Source organism: Hyposmocoma kahamanoa, unplaced genomic scaffold, assembly GCF_003589595.1.
Source record: "Hyposmocoma kahamanoa isolate Upper Pololo Valley unplaced genomic scaffold, ASM358959v1 80, whole genome shotgun sequence".
NCBI classification, from domain to species: domain Eukaryota; kingdom Metazoa; phylum Arthropoda; class Insecta; order Lepidoptera; family Cosmopterigidae; genus Hyposmocoma; species Hyposmocoma kahamanoa.
This window is the reverse complement of record NW_020654051.1, coordinates 7,339,182-7,359,714: the sequence shown is the minus strand read 5'-3', so window position 1 is coordinate 7,359,714 and position 20,533 is coordinate 7,339,182. Positions and strand designations below refer to the sequence as shown.

Below are 20,533 nucleotides of genomic sequence, written 5' to 3'. Positions count from 1 at the left end.
ATTAACTCTAACTTTCGAATCCCGTTTCCAAATTACAATCCATGATATTATAATAGTTTCCCCATTTTAAAAACAAATTAGTTTTTTAACAAATTAGCTTTGAAAGTGGCTAAATCGCTTACCGCGAAGAGCCAAGATAAATAGGAAAAAAAACAAAACTCTTGTTATTCCAACCGAATCCTATAAATAATCTTTATTTTGTGCGAGAATTCGAACCTTTGTTATTATTAGTGGTCTGTGGATTAAAACAATTTTATTCACTAACATTAGCGATGATCGCCATAATTTTTATATTTTACTTAAACTGACGCTGGCACAAGACTGGTGGCGGTAAACGATTCTGCAAGTAATTCGAACATTGTTTTTGGAGTCATTCATCGACCAGTCATCACCATGTCTTTGCGATGTGTCAATTGCACACTCCGTATATCACGACTGAGACGGTATCGCATGTGTGATGAAAGTGATGAAATAGTTGAGAGAGTTAGAAGATGGGTATATCCACGTGATGTAAGTGCCCACCTCTTTCACTTGTTGTGTTGCTAAGGTGTATAAAACTAATTAAGTGCACCTTAATTAACAGCTTGACACTTCAACCCAACTGTTAAGGCACTTGCGAGACAGTCGACATCAGCTGCGCTACAGATTTATTTGTATTTTGTATGTAAATTACTCCCGAACGCCGCGGCAGCGTCACACGCAGCCTGCAGTTGCAATGCAAATCTTAGTTTTTGTTTATGTGTTTAAGTGAATTACTGGAACAAAACGAGAACATTCTAATATAATGTTTTTCTTAAAATTATGGTTGTTGCGCTTTGTTTGAACAAATGTTCTTCTATACATTTTTATTCTAAATCTGACAATTATGACTTTTTTTGTTTCTAGGTATCTGGTAGTGACCATATTTGTCATACATGTTGGCAATTAATCCATCGAGACGATCAGGGTGATCCTGCATTAAATCTTACACAACCACAACCACTAGGTCATCAGAATGTTTGTGTTGGATGTGGCAGATCCATATTAAGATTAAGGAGTCGTATGATTGTACGACCAGAAATGTCAGACAGTGACACCATGGTTGCCAATGTTTTCTCATATTGGATCAATCCCCGCCTGGTAAGTCGTAAGTAATTGTTTAAATAATACAGAATTATAATTAAGGTAATATTGAAGCAAGCAAAATGGGAATGGAATGGACCACTTACCAATCAGGATATGCATGAAGTATAGTTGTTTTGGTGTGTGGTTGTCTATTAGTCCATTAAATTAAGTTGTATCTATTGTAATATGATTTCAGTTGTTGCCTACTGATAAAGCATGTGTGGCATGCTTGCTTAGGGCACGACGACTTGCTGACAGCAGCATACAAGTTAGTAGAGGAGTGACTGATCAAACTGAAGAACCTGCACCTTCCACGAGCCAAGCTACTGAAGTTTCAATTAAGACTGAGGACCAAATAAAGGTTGAAGACCAAATAAAGGTTGAGGAACCAGACACTTCTACTGAACAGGACCCGCTTCGAAGTATTACACCCACAGTGCCTGAAGAAGCAACCTCTAATGAACGTAGTGGTACAATCAACCCTGCTTGTATTTCACTTCCTACATTAAGAAGGGCAGCTGACACATCTCGTCGTTGTTTATTTATAGAATGCAATTACCATGAGAAGCGAACTATACCTGATGCACTACGGAAAAGAATTATTAAAGATTTTAGTTTCTATATACCGCTCAATGCTAGAATTTGTGATTTCCATCTTACAAACAATTTGTTTCATGAATTGTATAGTGCTGAAAATACATTATCTATTTTTACAGCAGAACATATTGAGGAGATAGTGTTTCTATTATCTGAGCACAGTAATATTGATTTTCATAATCCAGAAAACTTAGATGATCATCTCTTCAAATATTGGTTTGGGAAAACCAAAAGTGAATATAATCAGTTATTATCTGAAGTCCCACGGCTGAAAGTGCCACATATTAAATGTGGTTTTAATGCTCTGCTGTGTAAAATGCGCACTGGAGATAGTGACGAAAGGATTGCTGCATTATTTAGAATGCCAAGAAGAACTTTAGAGGGAAACATGACTAAAGCCCGAGAAATTCTTCTACAAAATAACATACCCAAACATTTAGGATTTTGTGTTTGATATGTATGTAGCACATGTTTGAAGAAAGGAACTTATTCAAAGAAACTTATTTAGCTGAGCATTTCTTTAGTAAGGTCTAAAGCCCGGAAGGTCTAATTGAAGAAAGAGATCCAATTGTTATTACTGATGGAACATTTTTGTTTACACAGAAAAGTACGAATTATTTATTTCAGAAGGAAACATATTCCTTACTTAAGTGCCACAATTTGGTTAAACCATTTCTCATTATATGCTGCTATGGGTATAGAATAGGTAAGACAACTCACCATCCTTCAAGCTAACATCATGAGGTGTGAATAGGTTGGTTGTCGAGGCTGTCAAAGGGTGTGTCAGCAGGGACTTCAAAATCTTCCGTGAGGTTATCTACTGCATTTTTTACATGGACCATTAGAATATCTTAAAAAACCAACTTCGACTTCCTAGGTCAGTTGTTTTTTTTTGCCTTACGAGGCAGTAAAACCATTTCCAAAATTCGAAAAAGTAATTAACTAATATTTGGCGGTTTTAACACTTATATGTCACTCCTTGTAGCTATATCTATACCTACATCTGTCTATATAGGTATGTGGAACATCTTTTTCCGACCATTGGTGACGATTGACGAAATAAAAAAAATATTGGCAAAATAAAAACGCTTTTATTTTCTACAGTACCTATGTATAATTATAGTAAATTAATTGTATAAAGCCAGTACAGCACCTACCCAAAGTCGAAAGCATATCGAATACATCAGTTGCAGTTTGCCAAGCAACTATCTGTCCCACGAATATAATAGTAACTTTTATAGTATTAGAATAAGTAAACTGCATTGTATACTATAAAAAGCGTAATGTACTAACGACTGTACGCATCTCGCAGCACAGTACCGTAGCTTAGGTCCTAGAAGATGCTCAAGGACAGGTAGATTATACTGATTGGTGTTAAATATTAATTATGTATGACATTAACACTGATATAGAGATAGGTCAAGCATTTGCTTTTTTGATACCTAAATGAAAAATAATCGAGCTTGTCACACCAACTGCTTAGGAATTTTGATTGCTAGGTCATCACTAGAGCTAGCGAAATAGCTAGTAAATATAAGAAAATAAATTGAATGACAAGGCAGCATGTTACGCATCCTGACGCATTAGTTCAGAACATGACACCTAGGCAAGTTCAGCTTGACGAGCTACCGGTAGCTCATAAGAAGAAATATGCACTAAAAGATGAAGCTTAAAAGCCGACATTAAAACCTCTTGAAAAGCATAAAAGGCGCCAAAAATGCAAATTAGCGACACGAAGTTGTTATTAAGTGTTATGAATAAGAAGTGATAAAATTGTAATCTTACAATAAAAAATTGTAAGAAGACTTTTCTTAAGAACCGCATTTGTTTTATTTGCAGATACTTTGGTGGTATTAGGAATACACACCATCATAATTAAGTGAATTTACTGGAAAACAGTTTGGACAATTCTTGGTCGCTAAGTACGTACATTGTGTATACGTACTTATCTAATAATTTGCCATATAACTTAGGTTAATAAATTAATCAACTACCATATTTTTTTAAAATTATGCTGGAATCCTAAGAAAATCCCTTAGCCCCAGGGTAGGGGCAGTACAACGGGGTACTAAAAACGGGGCAGTATAGGGTTTTTGCAAATGAATTACCATTCCTATTTTTGCCGCCAAGCAGTGATGTGAGCATTACTGCGTTCCGGTTTTGAAGCGTGCTGGTGAAATTACAGTTACATTGTCAACTTTATCCCAGTGACAGGTGCAGTGGTGGACGTTGTGATTTAAATCTGTGAGTGGTACTGCAACTGTTACTTTGCTTCCCCCTACATTGCACGCACAGACTCCTTCCTGCCTTTGGATATTGGTTTTATGAAGCCTTTGAGCGACTATTATGATGAACAGGTTACTAAAAATGACCAAAAATAGCTTCGTATTGGCCGCCGTTTGAAGATGGTTGCTTATTCGCAAAGCAGTAACTGCTAGCATATTTAGCTACTTAGATCTGTGAGTAGCTCCGTTATGCCTCGCGACCCCGTTATTAAGCAAACTGTAAAATCCTCGTCGTTATTATATGCTATATGATATAAAGGAGGATGCTTCAATGGTATGTCATGAGAAAGAATGAATATTGATAGATTGATGGTCCAATTTATAGAGCGAATGTGGATGGAGGTGTGGCGAGAGGTAGACTTACGGGGCGCGGGTGCACGCTCTGCACGGGTAGGTCTGTTTCTGATCTGTGCTTGTCCTAGCGTTTAGCGTCCTGTTTGCGATTTCGACGTGTGGATCTACCCCGCTTGTAGCCGCTTTTGCACTGTGAAAGGGAAGACGCTAAGAAACGCGCGCCCGCACCCCCGCCGCCGCGCCCGGGCCTCCACTCTGAATGAGCTCTAAAAGCTCTTTCTAAAAAGACTACAACACCGTTTAAGACCGTAGCTAAGCACGGACGAAACGTACACGTGATAGGTCGTCAACGCAGGTTCTTGTTTGCGTAAACAAATCTATTTAGCTTCATGCAAATCTGCTCGATGTGTTCCTTCCAGTTAAGTTTTTGTTGATTGTTATCTTATGAAAGCTAAATGTGTCTATTTCGTCTACAGAGTTCTAATTCATTTTAACCGGTATAGGATTTGATGTATAAGACCTAAATGTTATAATTTTGGTTGTACTTACCCATATCAATAGGTATTCAAGTCATTGATGTCCATCCAACGTATTACGACTGTCAGTGCTTTATATTGGTGTTAATAGTCGCATTGTTTCGGCATTTTATTACAAGACTTGTATCGCACTAAAACAGAATCTGATAAGGAGATTCCATAGAAATTTAGGGAAATAATAAAATCAAATTTTATAGGCATGTAGGTACAGAGTGTTTGTTGAACTGTCGCAAATCAAAGGTTCTCGGATAGACGTGGACGTGCAAGAAAATTGTTTTAATCTTTCCATTTCTCGTAATGATCTACAGGTATGAGCAGATCCCGCACCTGGTGGTGGCAAGAGTTTGTAGGTAATTGTCGAAAAAGCTTGTAGCAGGCCTATTAGACTAGAAATATTTGACTTTGACCTAGCGTCAACCCAGCAGCATGAAGTGATGAGACTCAGACTCAAACACCTGAATACATATATATAATTCTCGTAATGCCTTTTCGCCATATGGTCGGCGATTAAGACAAATCTTGATAATCCTTCAATTTCTCATAATGCCTTTTTATCATGTGCTCGGATAAATAATTTATTTAGTTTACTAAAAATGGAAAATAAATCAAAACTTAAAAAAAAATTAATTAGCTTCATAAACCACAAAACTCACTGTGACGACACTAAAAAGCGAAAAATAACAAAATACATATTTAATCCAAATGACAATAGCATTGTTGTAATACTTTTTATTTATTTTTGTCTTATTTCCTTTTTTACGTACACAGTACGTAACCACCGAATAATAATTAACCATTGTTGATTCTTGTCAATGGATGTTTGATGACATTATGTTATGAGCCCTTTGATTATTCAGATATTTACGTTTATCACCTACATGTCCTACACCTAGATTATTTATCACTACATTTTAATGCTGACTGTAAGATCTCAAAACATCAAATCTTTACGACATATAGGGTCGTATTCTAGAACTCTACTCAATGCTCAAGTCAGGACTTGAGAATGAATCAAAGCACTAGAAATCATACTCAAGTCCCTGCCATTAGGGTCGTATTTCCAGTGCTTGAAATCATACTCAGATCCTGACTTGAGCAATGAGTAGAGTTCAGGAATACGACCCATAGATTATTATTTAATTGGTACCGTAGTTAGTGTTACCTTTAAAAGTTTTTATGAACTGTATATTTCTTTCTATATCAGATTTTACATGATGCAGTCCGCTAACGAACGAATTCGAAGGATTTACTTTAAAAGTCGAAACAGAAATTGGTGTGGGACAATTGTAGTGACTCTTGTTAACTAGACGATTCTTGGGAATTGTTTCATAGTTGTGTAGCTTGTCGCAAATGAAGCACTTAAATTGATTAAAGCTCGATTCTCCCTCGTGTTGATATGGCCTGGCCATTATTTCTTTTAAAATGTTCTCATTCCTTATAATTCCCTTCGTTTTGTGCTCTAAATATTCCTCGTATAGTTCGTCATCTTGCATCAATTTATCAATGTGATCACTAAGCAATTTTGGTGTTGGAAAGTCCTGGAGCAGTATTGCCGATTTCTCGTTCGGCATCCAGAACTTTATTGTGGGAGTTCCGAAGTAAATGGGTACGACACCCACGCGAATTGCACGCCAAAACTTCTCGGTCACGTAATCATCACAGACTCCATTTTCTAATGCTAAAACAAACTTGTATCTCGCCACAAATTTAAGAACATCGTCTGCCTCTAATCTGTTCCAGTATTTACCCTGTAGTGTTTTCGGTATTTCTTTGTTATTCAGACAATTGCCATATGAGTCTATCCTTTGGTAGTTCATCAACTCTCGAACATACAAGTCTCTTTCAGATGGTACTTGACATGCCGTTTGGAGATACAATATAGGAGATATTTCCGAAAGAAGATTATTCTTTTTAGATGTCGGTATAAAATATGCTCTGTTTGTAATTGTATCGTACGAGGAAAGCCATTGTAAAGGAAATGGAACATCGCTGTGTCGGCTAAAGGTGCTCGAATAATTAAATAGTCTCAATCCGGCTTCGAACATAAAGTCTGGAATATATTTAGGCGATTCTTCATGGAACAATCCCCAAATCTTTTTCTCAGGCTCTCGTGGCAAAGGCAAATCTGTAAATGCTATCAAGGCTCCATAAAATATATATGCTCCTACGGTATTGTGTGGTAGCATAACGGGATAGTCATAATAATCACAAATAAAGTCACCACAGGTAAACATTTCGACTGGTACATATTGAGGTGCCCCAATTATGTCTCTAAGAAATTTACTTGACCATGAGACGATTGTCGGTTTATCAACATGGTCCAAACTTTCGTGTTTACGAATTTGCTGTATTTCTTTTACCTTGGCGATTTTTTCGTGACTGTTACCAGCCGGTTCAGGTATAGGTGGAGGTATCAAAAGGGCTATGGCAAGTATGAGGACTATAAAAGTATATGTTAAGTTATTGATATGACACTTCAGAAAAACATTTACAATTTGAAACATAATAGTGAGCAATGACTACGTATATAGGATACTGAGTAGGTACACCAATGTTAATCGCAAAGACTACCTACACTTAACAGGGGGAAGTAACGCTCGTAGAGCACACAGGGTTTCTTTATTTTATTAACGTTATTCAGGTGATATTAGTCAGATTGTAAATTAATATTTTATTCGAATATTTCGAAGTGTTGACACAAGTGACTGATGAGTAACTTAAACACACTTTGGCGAAAACGACGGAGCCATAGATACAAAAATTGAACTTGACTTTTTTCCATCCTTATAAACACACGATTTTTTAAATTAATGGGACTTTAAATACTTTGTGCCAAGGTCAAAGTAAAAGGTTAGAAAACGGACGGGAGGAAAACCAAAAAGGAAACATTAAACACACTTGTTCAGATTTATTGCATAGATTAGTATTTAGCCTTAGAGGATGGAAAAAAAATAAAGGAATGTTCCTTGCCATTAGGTTCGTAGTTCCAGTGCTTGAAATCATACTCAAGTCCTGACTTGAGCATTGAGTAGAGCTCTGGAATACGACCCTAAGTATTTTGCTATTGTCGTTGTTTTTTTTCTTTCTTTCAAGGTTAAAAACCATGTAGCTATGTCTTGGAGAATTTTTCTTTGATTATTTATAAATATTATTATTTCCTGTAAGGCGGTTTAGAGGATGGAAAAAAATAAATGGCCGACACTAGGTTTGTGCCAGTGTCGGTTTTATGGCTTTCTAAGAGTAATATAAAAATTATGGCAATCAACCAATATGGCCAGTGTCAATGAATAATCGAGATCTTAAGAGTGGTTACACTTCTTTTATTTTTTTTCCATCCTCTAAGGGTTACACACGGCGTGTTTTAGCATGACTTACGATCGTCTTGTGTAACTTACGATTTATAGGCGATTGCATCGATGCAAACGCGCGAATGCATCGATACAAACGCGCGACAGCATGGATACAGTCGCTTATGTTGAATAATTATGTACAAAAAATATGTATAGCTTTATATAATTATATAATTACCTGTCTGTTTTGTTTGTAAACTTAAGTCAAATTAATAAATACATTAAATGAATAAATTGGTTAATTAATTTAAAACGTGCATCGCGTTTGTATCGCTTTTACATCCCGTTTGTATTGCATCGCTGCTTAACCGCTCTTAGAAATAAATAAAATAGGCATACGCTAAGTCTTCAGTCCATTGATTATTTTTTAGTTGTGACCTTAGACTATTTTCCATTCTCTAATCTTTTCACATTAAAACATTCTTACAAATCTCTGTACAAATACAAACAAAATAGATAGGTAATTTCTCCAATGGATCACATCGTCCTTATGAACCATAAATAAACCTATGGTAGAAAAGGTGTTCTTAGCATCATCCATAACTGTTAATTGCTGGATAATTCTTGTATTTACCATTTCTTTCTTTCCATCGACTCCTTTCTTCCAATCACTATCCGGCGAGTAGTCATTTACAAATGTCTAACCTTATTTACAACACGTAATAGTATTAAATTATGAATAAATCACGATTATTATACTTGAAATTTAAATTTCAGTATCTCTGTGACTCTCATGACCGCCCCATTAACCCCCTTTCACTCTCTTACATTCTGGCTTCATGTCTGATTCCTTCACTCTCTATTCAAACACGTCACTGGAATGCTCTTCCAGACTCCATCAGGTGTGCTAGTTTATCGTCTTTCAAAAAGAATGTCCATGAGCATCTTTTTAATTGTTTGTCACAGCGATATTCATGATCATCATCTTCTGTTATTGTATGTATCATATATATACGTAATGTATTATGTATATATGTATATAGATATGTATATATTAGGTTTGTTTGTTATGTATATGATTATATACTTATTACATTTTATGTTATTATTACATTACTAATTTAATATTTTGTTTAATTTGCCGTATTCGTGAATTTAGTTTTCCGCAAAGGTAAAGAATGTTTTAGTATTAAGTCCGCCTTTCACACCATTGTGTTGTAGTCAATAAAGTTTATTACATCAATTTAAAAAAAATCCGATTCTCTCTAGTGTTGATCTTCATTATCTCATATTATCATTCTTTTCATTATTTCTATATATATATCATTCTTTTCCAAATAAAATATAGAAATAATGCAATACTTTCTTTTTTGAAAAAGGCAGCGGATACGCATGTACTATGTACCTAATTGTGCCAGGACACATAAAACTAATAATATACAAAACATAGCACAATGATCTTATAAGTATATATAAGACCATTGATTTAATTTACCTTTCTTTTATACTTAACCGATTTCAAAAAAAGGAGGAGGTTAACAATTCGACTGTATTTTTTGTATGTAGGTATGTTATGCGATAACTCCGGGAATTTGTGAACCGATTTTGATGATTACTTTTTATTGGAAAGACAGTACGTGATTATTGGTCCCATTTAAATATGAAGGAAATACTCCACCTCTAAGGGTGGCAAGCTAGAAGATGAATCCGGTTTCGCGTACTTTCCGGTAATCGATTTCTATAAAACTAGACAAATAGCTTTGCTTTCGAACGTTACATTATAAGCGAATGCTCGCAGTGAAATAGAGTAGCGCCCTTAGATTTCGAATCGAAAAGTAAATGCTGAGTTGTATCGTAAAATTATACATTCCATAAATTTTAATGCACGTCACTAGACAAAAATGTAGAGCAATTAGCTCTATCGACGTATTTATGAATTATACGAAACCTAAAGGACGGACAAACGTCAAAACGGCCAACATAGCGTACCGGTAGGTACTATAATTATTATTTTACTGACCATAATATGCATGAATATGGAACTATATACTTTATAAATAATAGTCATTTTACAGTTAGACTAACAGAAATTAGCGTGTGGGTGAATTGAAAGAGCACTTAAAAATAATTGTTATTCAAAAACGTTTCACATTACTGGCTTGTTTTATATTTTACAATTCATTTTTTTTTAATAATAACGCACACACTCAACATAGCCCCGCCATTAGGGAAACCCTGTGTCGCGGGTGCCATGGACACACATATAGACAACCACAAATGACATCCAAACTCACGAGAGAAAAAAATGTAGGCCATACAAATATTTCTCCCGGCCCGGGAATCGAATCTGGGACCTCTGCGTGGCAGTCCGGCGTGGTAACCTTTCGGCCACGGAGGCAGTTACACTGTATATAATTATATGTAACTTTTACTAATCATAAACGAATTTTAATTAACTCATTTGGTTCTTAAGAAATTGTTCCTTTTAAAAACGTGCGGGTTGAGTGAGCATAAGAAAGTATTTGTAAAAAATTTAAAAAGGCACTAATCGATCTGTAATTAAAAACGATAATTTAACTAAACTCTTACTAAAACTAGTACAATAATATTATATGCAAACTTAATACTTTTGTAGATCTGACTGGCCCTCTGAGAACTGAATGATTAAGTTATTTTTCTCTTGTTTTATCTTTTTACAAATAGAAAGATTGGTTTCTATAATTGTTTTAGAACTTTTACTAAATGATTAATATATTTTAAAGATTTTACAGAAGGTGCTCATTCAATCAACACACACGTTACAAATTATGCTATAAAAAACAAAGGTCATAAGAAAATTATTACTCACACATTTTATGGACAAGTTGTTTGTCTATACCTATTTACATTATTCAGTGATTACATTTTTATTTTGACTGTATTTTACCAAAAACGATATGAAGAAAATAGGACCGCGATAAAGTTCTATCGGAGTTTTTGAGAATCGATGTAAAAGAGACTTGACATAACGGAAACAATTCTCACTCCTAGTTTCGCTGAATGTTGAATACCACGGAATGGAGCTAAAGGATCTCAAATAAAGCTTAGTTAGATACTACTTGACTACACAGTTATACAGATAATTAAAATGCAACAAATTAATTAATCTCAATCACTATTTAATTGCTTGTGTATGGTTACTTGTAAAAGTTTTTATAAAGTGAATATTTTTTTCTGTGTCAGATTTCACATGATTCATAACAGTAACATACGAATTCGATGGATTTACTTTTAAAGTCAAAACAGAAATTGGTGTCGGACAATTGTAGTGTCTTTTGTTAATTAGACGATTCTTGGGAATTTTTTCGTAGTTGTGCAGCTTGTCACATAAGAAACACTGAAATTTACGAAAGCTGGACTCTTCTAGAGTTTGATATGGTCTAGCTGTTATTTCTTTTAAAATGTTCACATTTCTTATAATTCCCTTCGTTTTGTGCTCTAAATATTCCTCGTATAGGTCGTCATCTTGCATCAGTTTGTCAATGTGCTCGCTCAGTAATTTAGGAGTTGGAAAGTCTTGGAGCAGTATTGCCGATTTCTCGTTCGGCATCCAGAACTTTATTGTGGGAGTTCCGAAGTAAATGGGCACGACACCCACGCGGATCGCTCGCCAAAACTTCTCCGTCACGTAATCATCACAGATTCCGTTTTCTAATGCTAATACAAACTTGTACCTCGCCACGAATTTGAGAAAATCGTCTGCCTCTAATCTGTATAAATATTTACGTCGTAGTGTTTTCGGTATTTCTTTATTTTTTACACAACTGCCATACGAGTCTATACTTTGGTACTTCATAAGCTCTCGGACATACAAGTCCCTTTCAGATGGTACCTTACACCTCGATTGAAGATACAATATCGGCGATATTTCCGAAAGAAGAGAATTCTTTTTGGACGTTGCTATAAAATGTGTTTTGCTTGCTATGTTATTATACGAAGAAAGCCATTGTAAAGGAAATGGCACATCGCTATGTCTGCTAAAGGTGCTCGAATAATTAAATAGTTGTAATCCGGCTTCGTACATAAATTCTGGGACATATTTAGGCGACTCTTCATGGAACAATCCCCAAATTTTTTTCTCAGGCTGCCGTGGTAAAGGCAAGTCTTTAAATTCGATTGTAGTTCCGTAAAATATGTATGCTCCTACGGCGTTGTACGGTAACATAATGGGATAGTCATAATAATCACAAATGAAGTCACCGCAGATCAATTGCTTGGCCTTAGGTACCTTAGATATGTTTCTAAGATCTCGGCTTGACCATTTAATGATTGTCGGTTTATTGACTTCGTATAAAGTTCTGTGGTATTGGGGTTCACGAAGTCGGTGTAAATATTTTTTCTTTACTAACTTTTTGTTACTATTATCAGCTGAGTTAATTGTAGCTGGAGGCATCCAAAAGGCTATAGCAAGTATGAGGATTGGAAAAGCATGTATTAAATTGCGGATATCATACCTTCCAAAAACATTTACAATCAAAGACATTATTAGGTATATCTATAGCGAGCAAAGAATGGGATAGTGAGTTGGTATATGTGGAATTTATATTGCAAATATTACAATGAATAAGGGGAAATTAATCGTATCAGGCACACCGTTGACCCTTTCAATGAAGCACACTGTTTCTTTATTGTATTTGAGTCTTCAATTAACTGAATATTTGTAGATTTTGGCTTTATTCTATTCTATTTTTTAAGTTTCTGGCTTCTTCTTCTTCTTCTTCTTTTAAATGTTATGGCCCCATCGAAATAATCAATGATTTTGCCAATGTCAAGTAAAAATAACTATGTACGGTAGTTTAGTATTATTATAAAAATTATACAAAAAAAAATGGCGATTTCGCCAATGTCCTGTGAAATTATGAAAATAAAACAATGTCTGTAAAATAATATCTGGCTTCTCTTGAAGAAGGTTTTGGCTTTACTATTCTTTTGATAATTGGCATATAATGGCGTCAAATTTGTTTTATAAATATATTTTCTTCTTATTTCTCCTGGCTTTTCGCGGTAAGCGTTTTAGCCACTTACAGAGTGTTTTGACTGACATGTTTTTAAAACGGAGAAACTTTTACAATATCATGGAATGTAATTTGGAAACGGGATTTGAAAGTTAGAGAAAAAGTGAAAATGGGATCAGGCGAGGAATTATGAGATGTAAATAAACAAAATGGTATAAATATAGAATAAATATTATATTATTATTACAGCAGTAAATTTTTTATATTATTTTCTAAAATAAATTTAGATAAAAAGTATATATAGAATAGTTATTGGACAAAAACAAGAGATGGATGGAAGTCGGAAGAGGCACATGAGATTGGATAAGATTCTGGATAAGAGAAGAACGATCAAATTTTGGGCAATTAAAAAAAATGTGCTTTAAATCGCTAATTTCACCGCAATCACACACATCGTCACCAACTATATTAAATCTCGCAAGGTGAACGGGAGTACATACGTGACCTAATCTCATTCGAGTCAATATGCTTGTTGCCACTCTGTTCAGTTTTAGTTTAGGAACCACAGTTTCACTGGTATTGATGGTTGGATATTGCTATAAAATCTACATTTGAACCGAGAGCTCTCCGTCCATGCTGTAGTCCAATTATTTCTAAGAAATGTCTTGAAAAGTGTGACCAGGTTATAAATCTTGTAATGAGCCATGTCCCCGCAGATGATAGCATCATTGGCGAGCTTGTGAGCGTGCTTGTTGCCCAATATTCCCGAGTAACAGGGAATTCAGGCGAACACTAATGAAAAACCCTTCAATGTACATGTGAATAGTAACTTTCTTGTATTAATAATTACCGGAGAGATAAGTTTTGATTTAAACGGATATCTTACAAGTACCTGAAGGGCAGTTATATAGAATCAGAAAATATTACGGTCTGTTTAAATGTAGCCAATAGAATATACTCAACGGATTTGTATAACCCGAAACACTCCCCAGTGAAAACAAAGCTCTCAGGAGGACACTTTCCTTTCTGTACAAAATTATATTGGGATTTATAAACTCCAATTCCAACATTACTATTGTTAATGAGTTTAGAAGCATCGCTAAATGTGATGCCAAGTTTGGAATTTTGTGTCTGTAACAAAGTGTAGTAAAAAGAAAAAAATGTGTAGTTTCGACTGTTTCCATGTTCCGAAGACAAACGAACATCAGAGGTTAATATTAAAGCATCATAATTAACTCAGAAGATAGGAAGATTCTCTGATGTGTGAATTGGTGCGTGAATAGATAATACTTACGGAAACTGTTAACTAAACATGAAAGGGATTTATGAGACCAATAAGAAGAGGAAGATTCCACAGAAAAACGCTCTAGTCTAGCTAACAAAGGGTACTTAGCTAGCTGCAAGCATCGGAAAACATATCCGATACAAACTGTCTTCTTAAGTGGAGGAGTGGTTCAACACATTCTACCTGTATAGTATTTATGGGCTTTATATTGAATATTGTCTAGTTTTCTCAAAGCGGACATATTGCAGGATTCGAGAATAAAAATTGAGTAGTCAAAAAGGCTTCTAATTAAGGCATTGTACACCAGTTTTAAAGGAAAAGAATGTGCTCCCCACCACACCCCCTGTCAAACATTTTATGATATTTAAACTTTTTTCACTTTTGCTTAGCTTTTGTATAGCTATACAGGGTGTAAATTTGAGACGGGGCAGCAAGGCCAGCTACCTTAATCGTTGTAGTTACAGGAAAACGGTTCTAGTAGACTATCCATGAATTTTGAAGATATTTTGATTGGCATTCACAGACTGAAAAATGGTACAGTCAGCAAGATAAAATTATTTTACATTATTATTACAAAACTTTCTTTTATGCCATTCGATCCGGTCTCTGGTAAGGATCAACAGACTCTATAGGACCAACTGAGGTAAGAGTACTCGAAATGGCAGAAATCGCAAATTTACACCCTGTATATTCATAATGGGGGATACCAGGGCAGTAAGACTAGACTAGACTAAAACTGGCAAGGAATCTCTAAGGTTGCCGAGGCATCCATAAAGCTGCTGAGGCATTCCGGAGGTTGACTAGGCATTCCGGAGGCTGAAGGCTCGGCATGCCTAAGCATATCGCAGCTTCATTTTGTGGCTACGATCATTATCACTAAAATTGCAACTATAAAGTCATAATCTTAAGGTACATTACTATTCGTCACCTAAAAATCCCTTACCGTCCCGTTCTGTCAGTGGGCACTAGGACTAACTTTATTACGTATAGGACTTTCTTTTATAGTCAAAATGGCTTAATTTTGATAAGGTAACAACATCTTGCTTAGCAGGTGAAAATGAAGAGGCTTATTTTATTATTAGTTCAAATGACAACAAAAATTTTCAGTAAATAGTGACCTTATAGTAATTTGTGTTTTGTAAATTACATTTTATTTAAATCGTTGAACTATTTTTCATGTTACAAAGCTGAATATTTCATCATTATTTTACCATGGACCATAAAAGACTAACAAGGCCATTGCCTTTTGTACTCCAAGAGTAAAAATTAGGTAATATGAAAATGTCACAACATCATATAAATGTGGAAAAAAAATTTCACCCATTTATTTGGGTAGGCTAAGATTTTACCATACAGCCTCTTCATATTTAGGTATTAGTATTTATCCCATTTTGTTGGAAAAGGTTGAATTTAAATCTTAAATGTCAAGCTTTATGTGCTATTGACTGTTTATTTATTTATTGAGCACCGGCTATAAAGCCATCAAGGCTGTGCTTACATTGATGCTATAAACTCGAATATTTGCTTTTGATAGTAGTAGTAGAAACGAGAGTGAATGGTAGCTGGAGAATCCGCACTAACGCCGAAATAGAAAACTCGTCGCCCAGCCAAACATCATCGACGAAACTACACCGCACAGGCTTCACTGACGCGGCCATTTAGACAGGATGGGAGAGGTTTAGAACTTGAAGAGAGCCTGTCTAGGTCGACCCACTGGACTAGGTATGGTTGGTTGTCCTAAGTATCAACGAAGTGTGCTGTGTAGATGGACCTGCGCGAACCACAAGCCGTCAAGTGGCGAGAGTTTGTATAGGACCGAAGAAAGTGGCATCATCTCGTTTCGGAGTCCAAGACATTTTGCGTTGCTGATCCAACAGAGTAAGTAAGTAAAAAAGTAGCACTATTCTTCTACCCAAAAGACATCCTGCATCTATGAAATTTAATTGAACGATTATTGTAAGTTCCCTACCCTACTACAATTTCATCCGTAACTATTTCTGGTAAGTACGTTCCAATGAATCAAGACTTGAGGTATGCAGGTAAAATTGACTTAGTTGCTTTGATAATACTTGACTTTAATCACAGATATTAAAGATATGTACCCAAATATCTTCTCTTTATTTATTATTAAACGTGACTTTGTAGTCAGGGTAAGCTTCTCTGATGAGCCTGGCTGTGGCTGCATGGTTAGCTTCGCCGTAAGTATCTGACTTACCGAAGATATTTATCGTCTTGCTGTTAGAATCGTGCGTGATGATACCACCGCCCAAGACTTCATCACCACATAATGGTTGCAATTCTTCATTGACCTAAAAATTCAAGATTAATGCAAATGTAAGAAAAATTGTGACGGAAAATTTATTTTATTGAATTTCATGATGAGCGTGGGGATGGAAGTAGACCGCGGCGTAAATATCTCAATCAGAATGGAGATGTCCTTAAAAAGGCCAGGTTAAAAGTGCCAAGAATAACCGGGCATGTACAAAGAGATTGATGGGAGTGGAGGAGGCGAAGGGAGCGTAGCAGGTGGAGGTCCGTAGGCGAAAGGCGTGATGATATGTATATATGATATATAAGTATGTGATTTGGCCATGATTCACATATTTTTTGAGTCAATACTTCATTTGTTAATATTATTGATACAAAGATCGAACAAACCTTCGATTGATACTCGATCTGGAGCTCATTTACAGTAGCCACGGTGAGGCAACACACAATGTGTTTAAGTCCAATCGAATCAATGAAATTTTCTCTGTGTTTGTTCGATATCTCTGTATGAAGTGATCTGCTACTGCAGCCTTTTTTCAGTTTAACTTGCTCTTATCACTTGCTTAAACGGCGAAGGAAAAGATTATAACCTCTATTTCGGAGACGGTCCATTAGGCAAACTAGAAAGCAGCCTTAGCAGAATATTGTACTAAGCCGTGAAACTTTAATATATTCGGCTTGCAATATTAATGCTTAATTGTAAGATAATTTTTCGTGGATATCGTAAACTAAATAGTACCTAAGGTAATGGAACCGATGATGGACAGTGCACCAATCATGAACAATATTGAACTATACCGCCAAACATAAGGAAACGCTAATTATTTCTTTTCACTTTCACAATTTTTTATCATTTTTGATCAAAATGGAAGACATCAGTTAAATTTTGACAGCTGGCGGCCATCTTTATTCGCGATTATCACAGTGCGAAATAAGACGGTGATAACAAATTTTAAATAAAACGGATTTCTTATAAGGACCGCGCCTCATGTACGTTTTATATAATCATATTTGAATGTGGTATTTAAAAGTGGCGTGACTTCTGTGGTTATTTTGTGTTTTGGTATTGTTTTAAGCATCTAAACAAAACATAACTGTAAAAGAATATCATAACGTCTATTGGACAATTTTAAGTGTTTATTACTGGATCTCATTTAGCTATTTACCCAATCATGGACTTTTTTGTCCATAATCGGATTATTTCATACCAGACTTTTAATTTAGTTTATAGCTTGTTACATTATTTTAAGTCTACACTATAATGGAAACAGTGTCCGTCACTGGTCGTCCGTTACTGGATTTGATTTTTTTAGGCACGGCATTGAAGCGAATGACCAAATTGTTGATCGTTCATGTTTAGGTGTCCATTATTGAAAACCGTCCATGGCGGGGTGTCCATGATTGAAAACCGTCCATGACGGGGTGTCATTCAAAATTAAAAGGCTAAAACAAAAAATAAATCCTTAAATCGTCCATGATTGGTTCCACTACCTTACAGACGTTCTAGTAGGTTTAATAATGGACACCTTTATATATTAACAACGCGATGTCTAGCCGTCTAGATATGCTAACGTTCTATGAGACTGTAAAGTTATAAAATGCATGCTGGAAGAAACCCAGAGCTAGTTCAATAAGTATCTTATAAACAAGTTTTGCGATAATAGAACTCCTTGTGAAAGACTTCGTTTAGGAAAGTACTGCCACTATTACTTATTGGACACCGAGTAGTAATAAGAGCTATGAACGGTAAAGATTATGATGAATATGTCGGAGAACATCTTGAATATGCAGCTGATCGTGGTGCGTTGTCGCGAGGTACAATCTACGATGGAACTAGTTCGCCAAGAAGATTTAGTGGCAGTACAGCTCCTTGTGAAAGAGTTCCTCCAAGGAAGTACTGCCACCTTACCTATTTCTGCCGCCACGCGTTTCGATTTAGAAAGGTAATAAGCCTGGTGAAATTACAGGCATTTGGGACTTGTCAACTTTATGTTTCATGGTGACAGGCGCAGTGACAGTGCGCCCCTCAGCTCTTTGCAATTAAAAGCTCTGAGTGGCACTGCAACTGTTAGGAATGGGCGTGTCGCTCACCACCAGGCGCACGACTTGTTCGTCCCGTCTCATGTGATATCATAAAAAAAACAAGATGGTTGAAATATGGCCGTAGTATTCTTTTCCCCTGTGCACTCTATATTAATTACGAACTCCGTATTTCTCTTGAGAGTTAAGTATTTGTTGTAGTAAAACTTATTTTCTAATTAAATTCTACATCTCTTACTTCATTAAAAATATCCGTATGGTTATTATGTCGTTTGTATCCCCTAACGATGACAACAGAAGGCAGTTCATGCTTTTTATTACTGCATTTCACTTTCATGAGGATATATTTGAATTCTCCATCAGTGTCAATGCCTACTTTTGTTATGGACTCCAGATCCCTGCAAACGCAATTGCGGTCGTATTCCTCATCATCAGTCATTATGAAGGAGCTTTTTCATATAAACCTGGTGCTGAAAAAAATCAGTAAAATAGATCGCCAGTGTCTAGAGTTTCCTAAATTTTGTGTTTATATCTTTGGATCGAACAACTAGTGTAGTATGGAACATTTTTCGTGTTTTTCCAAAATAATACGCACTAAAAACTCTTTGGTGTGTTATAGTTCGTACAATCCAAAGTAAATAGAGCGAAGCACCTATACATCACGATCATATATAATGTTTAAATTTTTATTGAATCGATATTCAATTATGTTTTGTGAAATTACTCCACTAGTTTCTATTAATAATTATAACAAATATAATGTTAATCATGACTTTATTGATTACCTATTGATGTTTGAAGATTTCGTACCCCACCATAAATTTCGGAAGTGTTTGTGTCTTCTTCTTTAACAACGTTTTATTTTAATAACGCAACACTCTTAGTTCCGCTCTAGGGAAACCCTGTGTCGCGGGTGCCATGAACACACATACAGACAGCCACAAATTATACCCAAACTCACAAGAGAATTAAATGTAGGCCAAATATTTCTCCCGGCCCGAGAATCGAACGCGGTAACTCTGCGTGGCAGACCGCCATGATAACCGTTCGGCCACAGAGACAGTTGGCATTTAGTCCAGTAACTGTTTAGTAACTGTGATTTAGTCATAATCCATTTCGTTCTATGTTTCCATGTGAGGAACGCTCTCCATCACGACTCACTGCATATGGTAGATCCAGTTAACAAATGCATACCTGTTAATTTTGTGGAGCACATTAGCTGTCGCAAAAAAGTCCCTTCGTTGTAGCGAGAATACCTACAACTTTGAGTGAATAAAAAGAAGAATAGATGAAATAGCATTCATTCATTCTTTCCATTCATTCTCGTTACTATAGTTTCCTTTATCACACTAATGTCTTCGTCTAAAGTGTGAGGCTATTTTAATGTCATTTTCAATAAGCTTTATTAGTTTATTTATTTTGTTGCGTTACCTATTTTTGCAGTACGCTACTACTATGTTTTTTGGTAAGTTGATAACTTGGTAGTCTTTACTTACTTACTAAATTACTCGCTTCATGAGTAAACTACTGGAATAGTCTGAACCAGGTTTATGTGGCTCGAGCAATTGACTCCCTATTGTCGTCTTCCAAAAGCTCTAAATCTTGAAGCATTTATAACCATGTTTACTATAGATTCCACAACCCGTATCAAATCAACGAAGATGATTATAAAGACTACAAAATGATACCTGTGCCTAAAGCTGTTTCTTGATTAACACCTGTTCAGTTACACATCAGTCAACATACGTTAGTATAACAGTAGACCTTAAAACTAAATTTTAAAAACACAACTACTTTTACAAGCTAACAACTACTCGTTATTTTCGACACTTAATTAAAT

The 20,533-nt window shown here is 35.7% G+C and overlaps 2 protein-coding genes across 4 annotated transcripts; one reads left to right on the top strand and one right to left on the bottom strand.

Moving 5' to 3' along the window:
* Nucleotides 1-206: 206 nt before the first annotated feature.
* LOC113233819 lies at nucleotides 207-2,756 on the top strand. 2 transcript variants are annotated; one of them, XM_026469033.1, is made up of 3 exons: nucleotides 207-510; nucleotides 886-1,119; nucleotides 1,301-2,756. In XM_026469033.1, the coding sequence occupies exons 1-3, from the start codon at nucleotides 394-396 to the stop codon at nucleotides 2,153-2,155; spliced, it is 1,206 nt and encodes a 401-aa protein (XP_026324818.1). In that variant the 5' UTR covers nucleotides 207-393; the 3' UTR covers nucleotides 2,156-2,756. The 2 variants fall into 2 exon arrangements, with proteins under 2 accessions (XP_026324818.1, XP_026324819.1); XM_026469034.1 differs by lacking the exon at nucleotides 207-510 and adding an exon at nucleotides 694-804.
* Nucleotides 2,757-16,423: 13,667 nt separating this feature from the next.
* LOC113233911 (14 kDa phosphohistidine phosphatase-like) lies at nucleotides 16,424-19,164 on the bottom strand. Of its 2 annotated transcripts, none has more exons than XM_026469145.1 (2): nucleotides 19,070-19,164; nucleotides 16,424-16,694 (listed from the first exon to the last, which is right to left on the bottom strand). In XM_026469145.1, the coding sequence occupies exons 1-2, from the start codon at nucleotides 19,130-19,132 to the stop codon at nucleotides 16,503-16,505; spliced, it is 255 nt and encodes an 84-aa protein (XP_026324930.1). In that variant the 5' UTR covers nucleotides 19,133-19,164; the 3' UTR covers nucleotides 16,424-16,502. The 2 variants fall into 2 exon arrangements, with proteins under 2 accessions (XP_026324930.1, XP_026324929.1); XM_026469144.1 differs by having other exon boundaries at nucleotides 18,932-19,159.
* Between the last annotated feature and the right edge of the window lie 1,369 nt (nucleotides 19,165-20,533).

What these genes read in the sequence shown, in the direction of transcription:
- LOC113233911 (XM_026469144.1), bottom strand. Translation starts at nt 19,132, where the DNA reads ATGACTGATGATGAGGAATACGACCGCAATTGCGTTTGCAGGGATCTG. An exon ending in ATACGGATATTTTTAATGAA is followed by an intron (nt 16,695 to 18,931) that starts GTAAGAGATGTA and finishes TTGAATTTTTAG; the next exon opens with GTCAATGAAGAATTGCAACC.
- LOC113233819 (XM_026469033.1), top strand. Translation starts at nt 394, where the DNA reads ATGTCTTTGCGATGTGTCAATTGCACACTCCGTATATCACGACTGAGA. An exon ending in GATGGGTATATCCACGTGAT is followed by an intron (nt 511 to 885) that starts GTAAGTGCCCAC and finishes TTTTGTTTCTAG; the next exon opens with GTATCTGGTAGTGACCATAT. An exon ending in ATTGGATCAATCCCCGCCTG is followed by an intron (nt 1,120 to 1,300) that starts GTAAGTCGTAAG and finishes ATATGATTTCAG; the next exon opens with TTGTTGCCTACTGATAAAGC.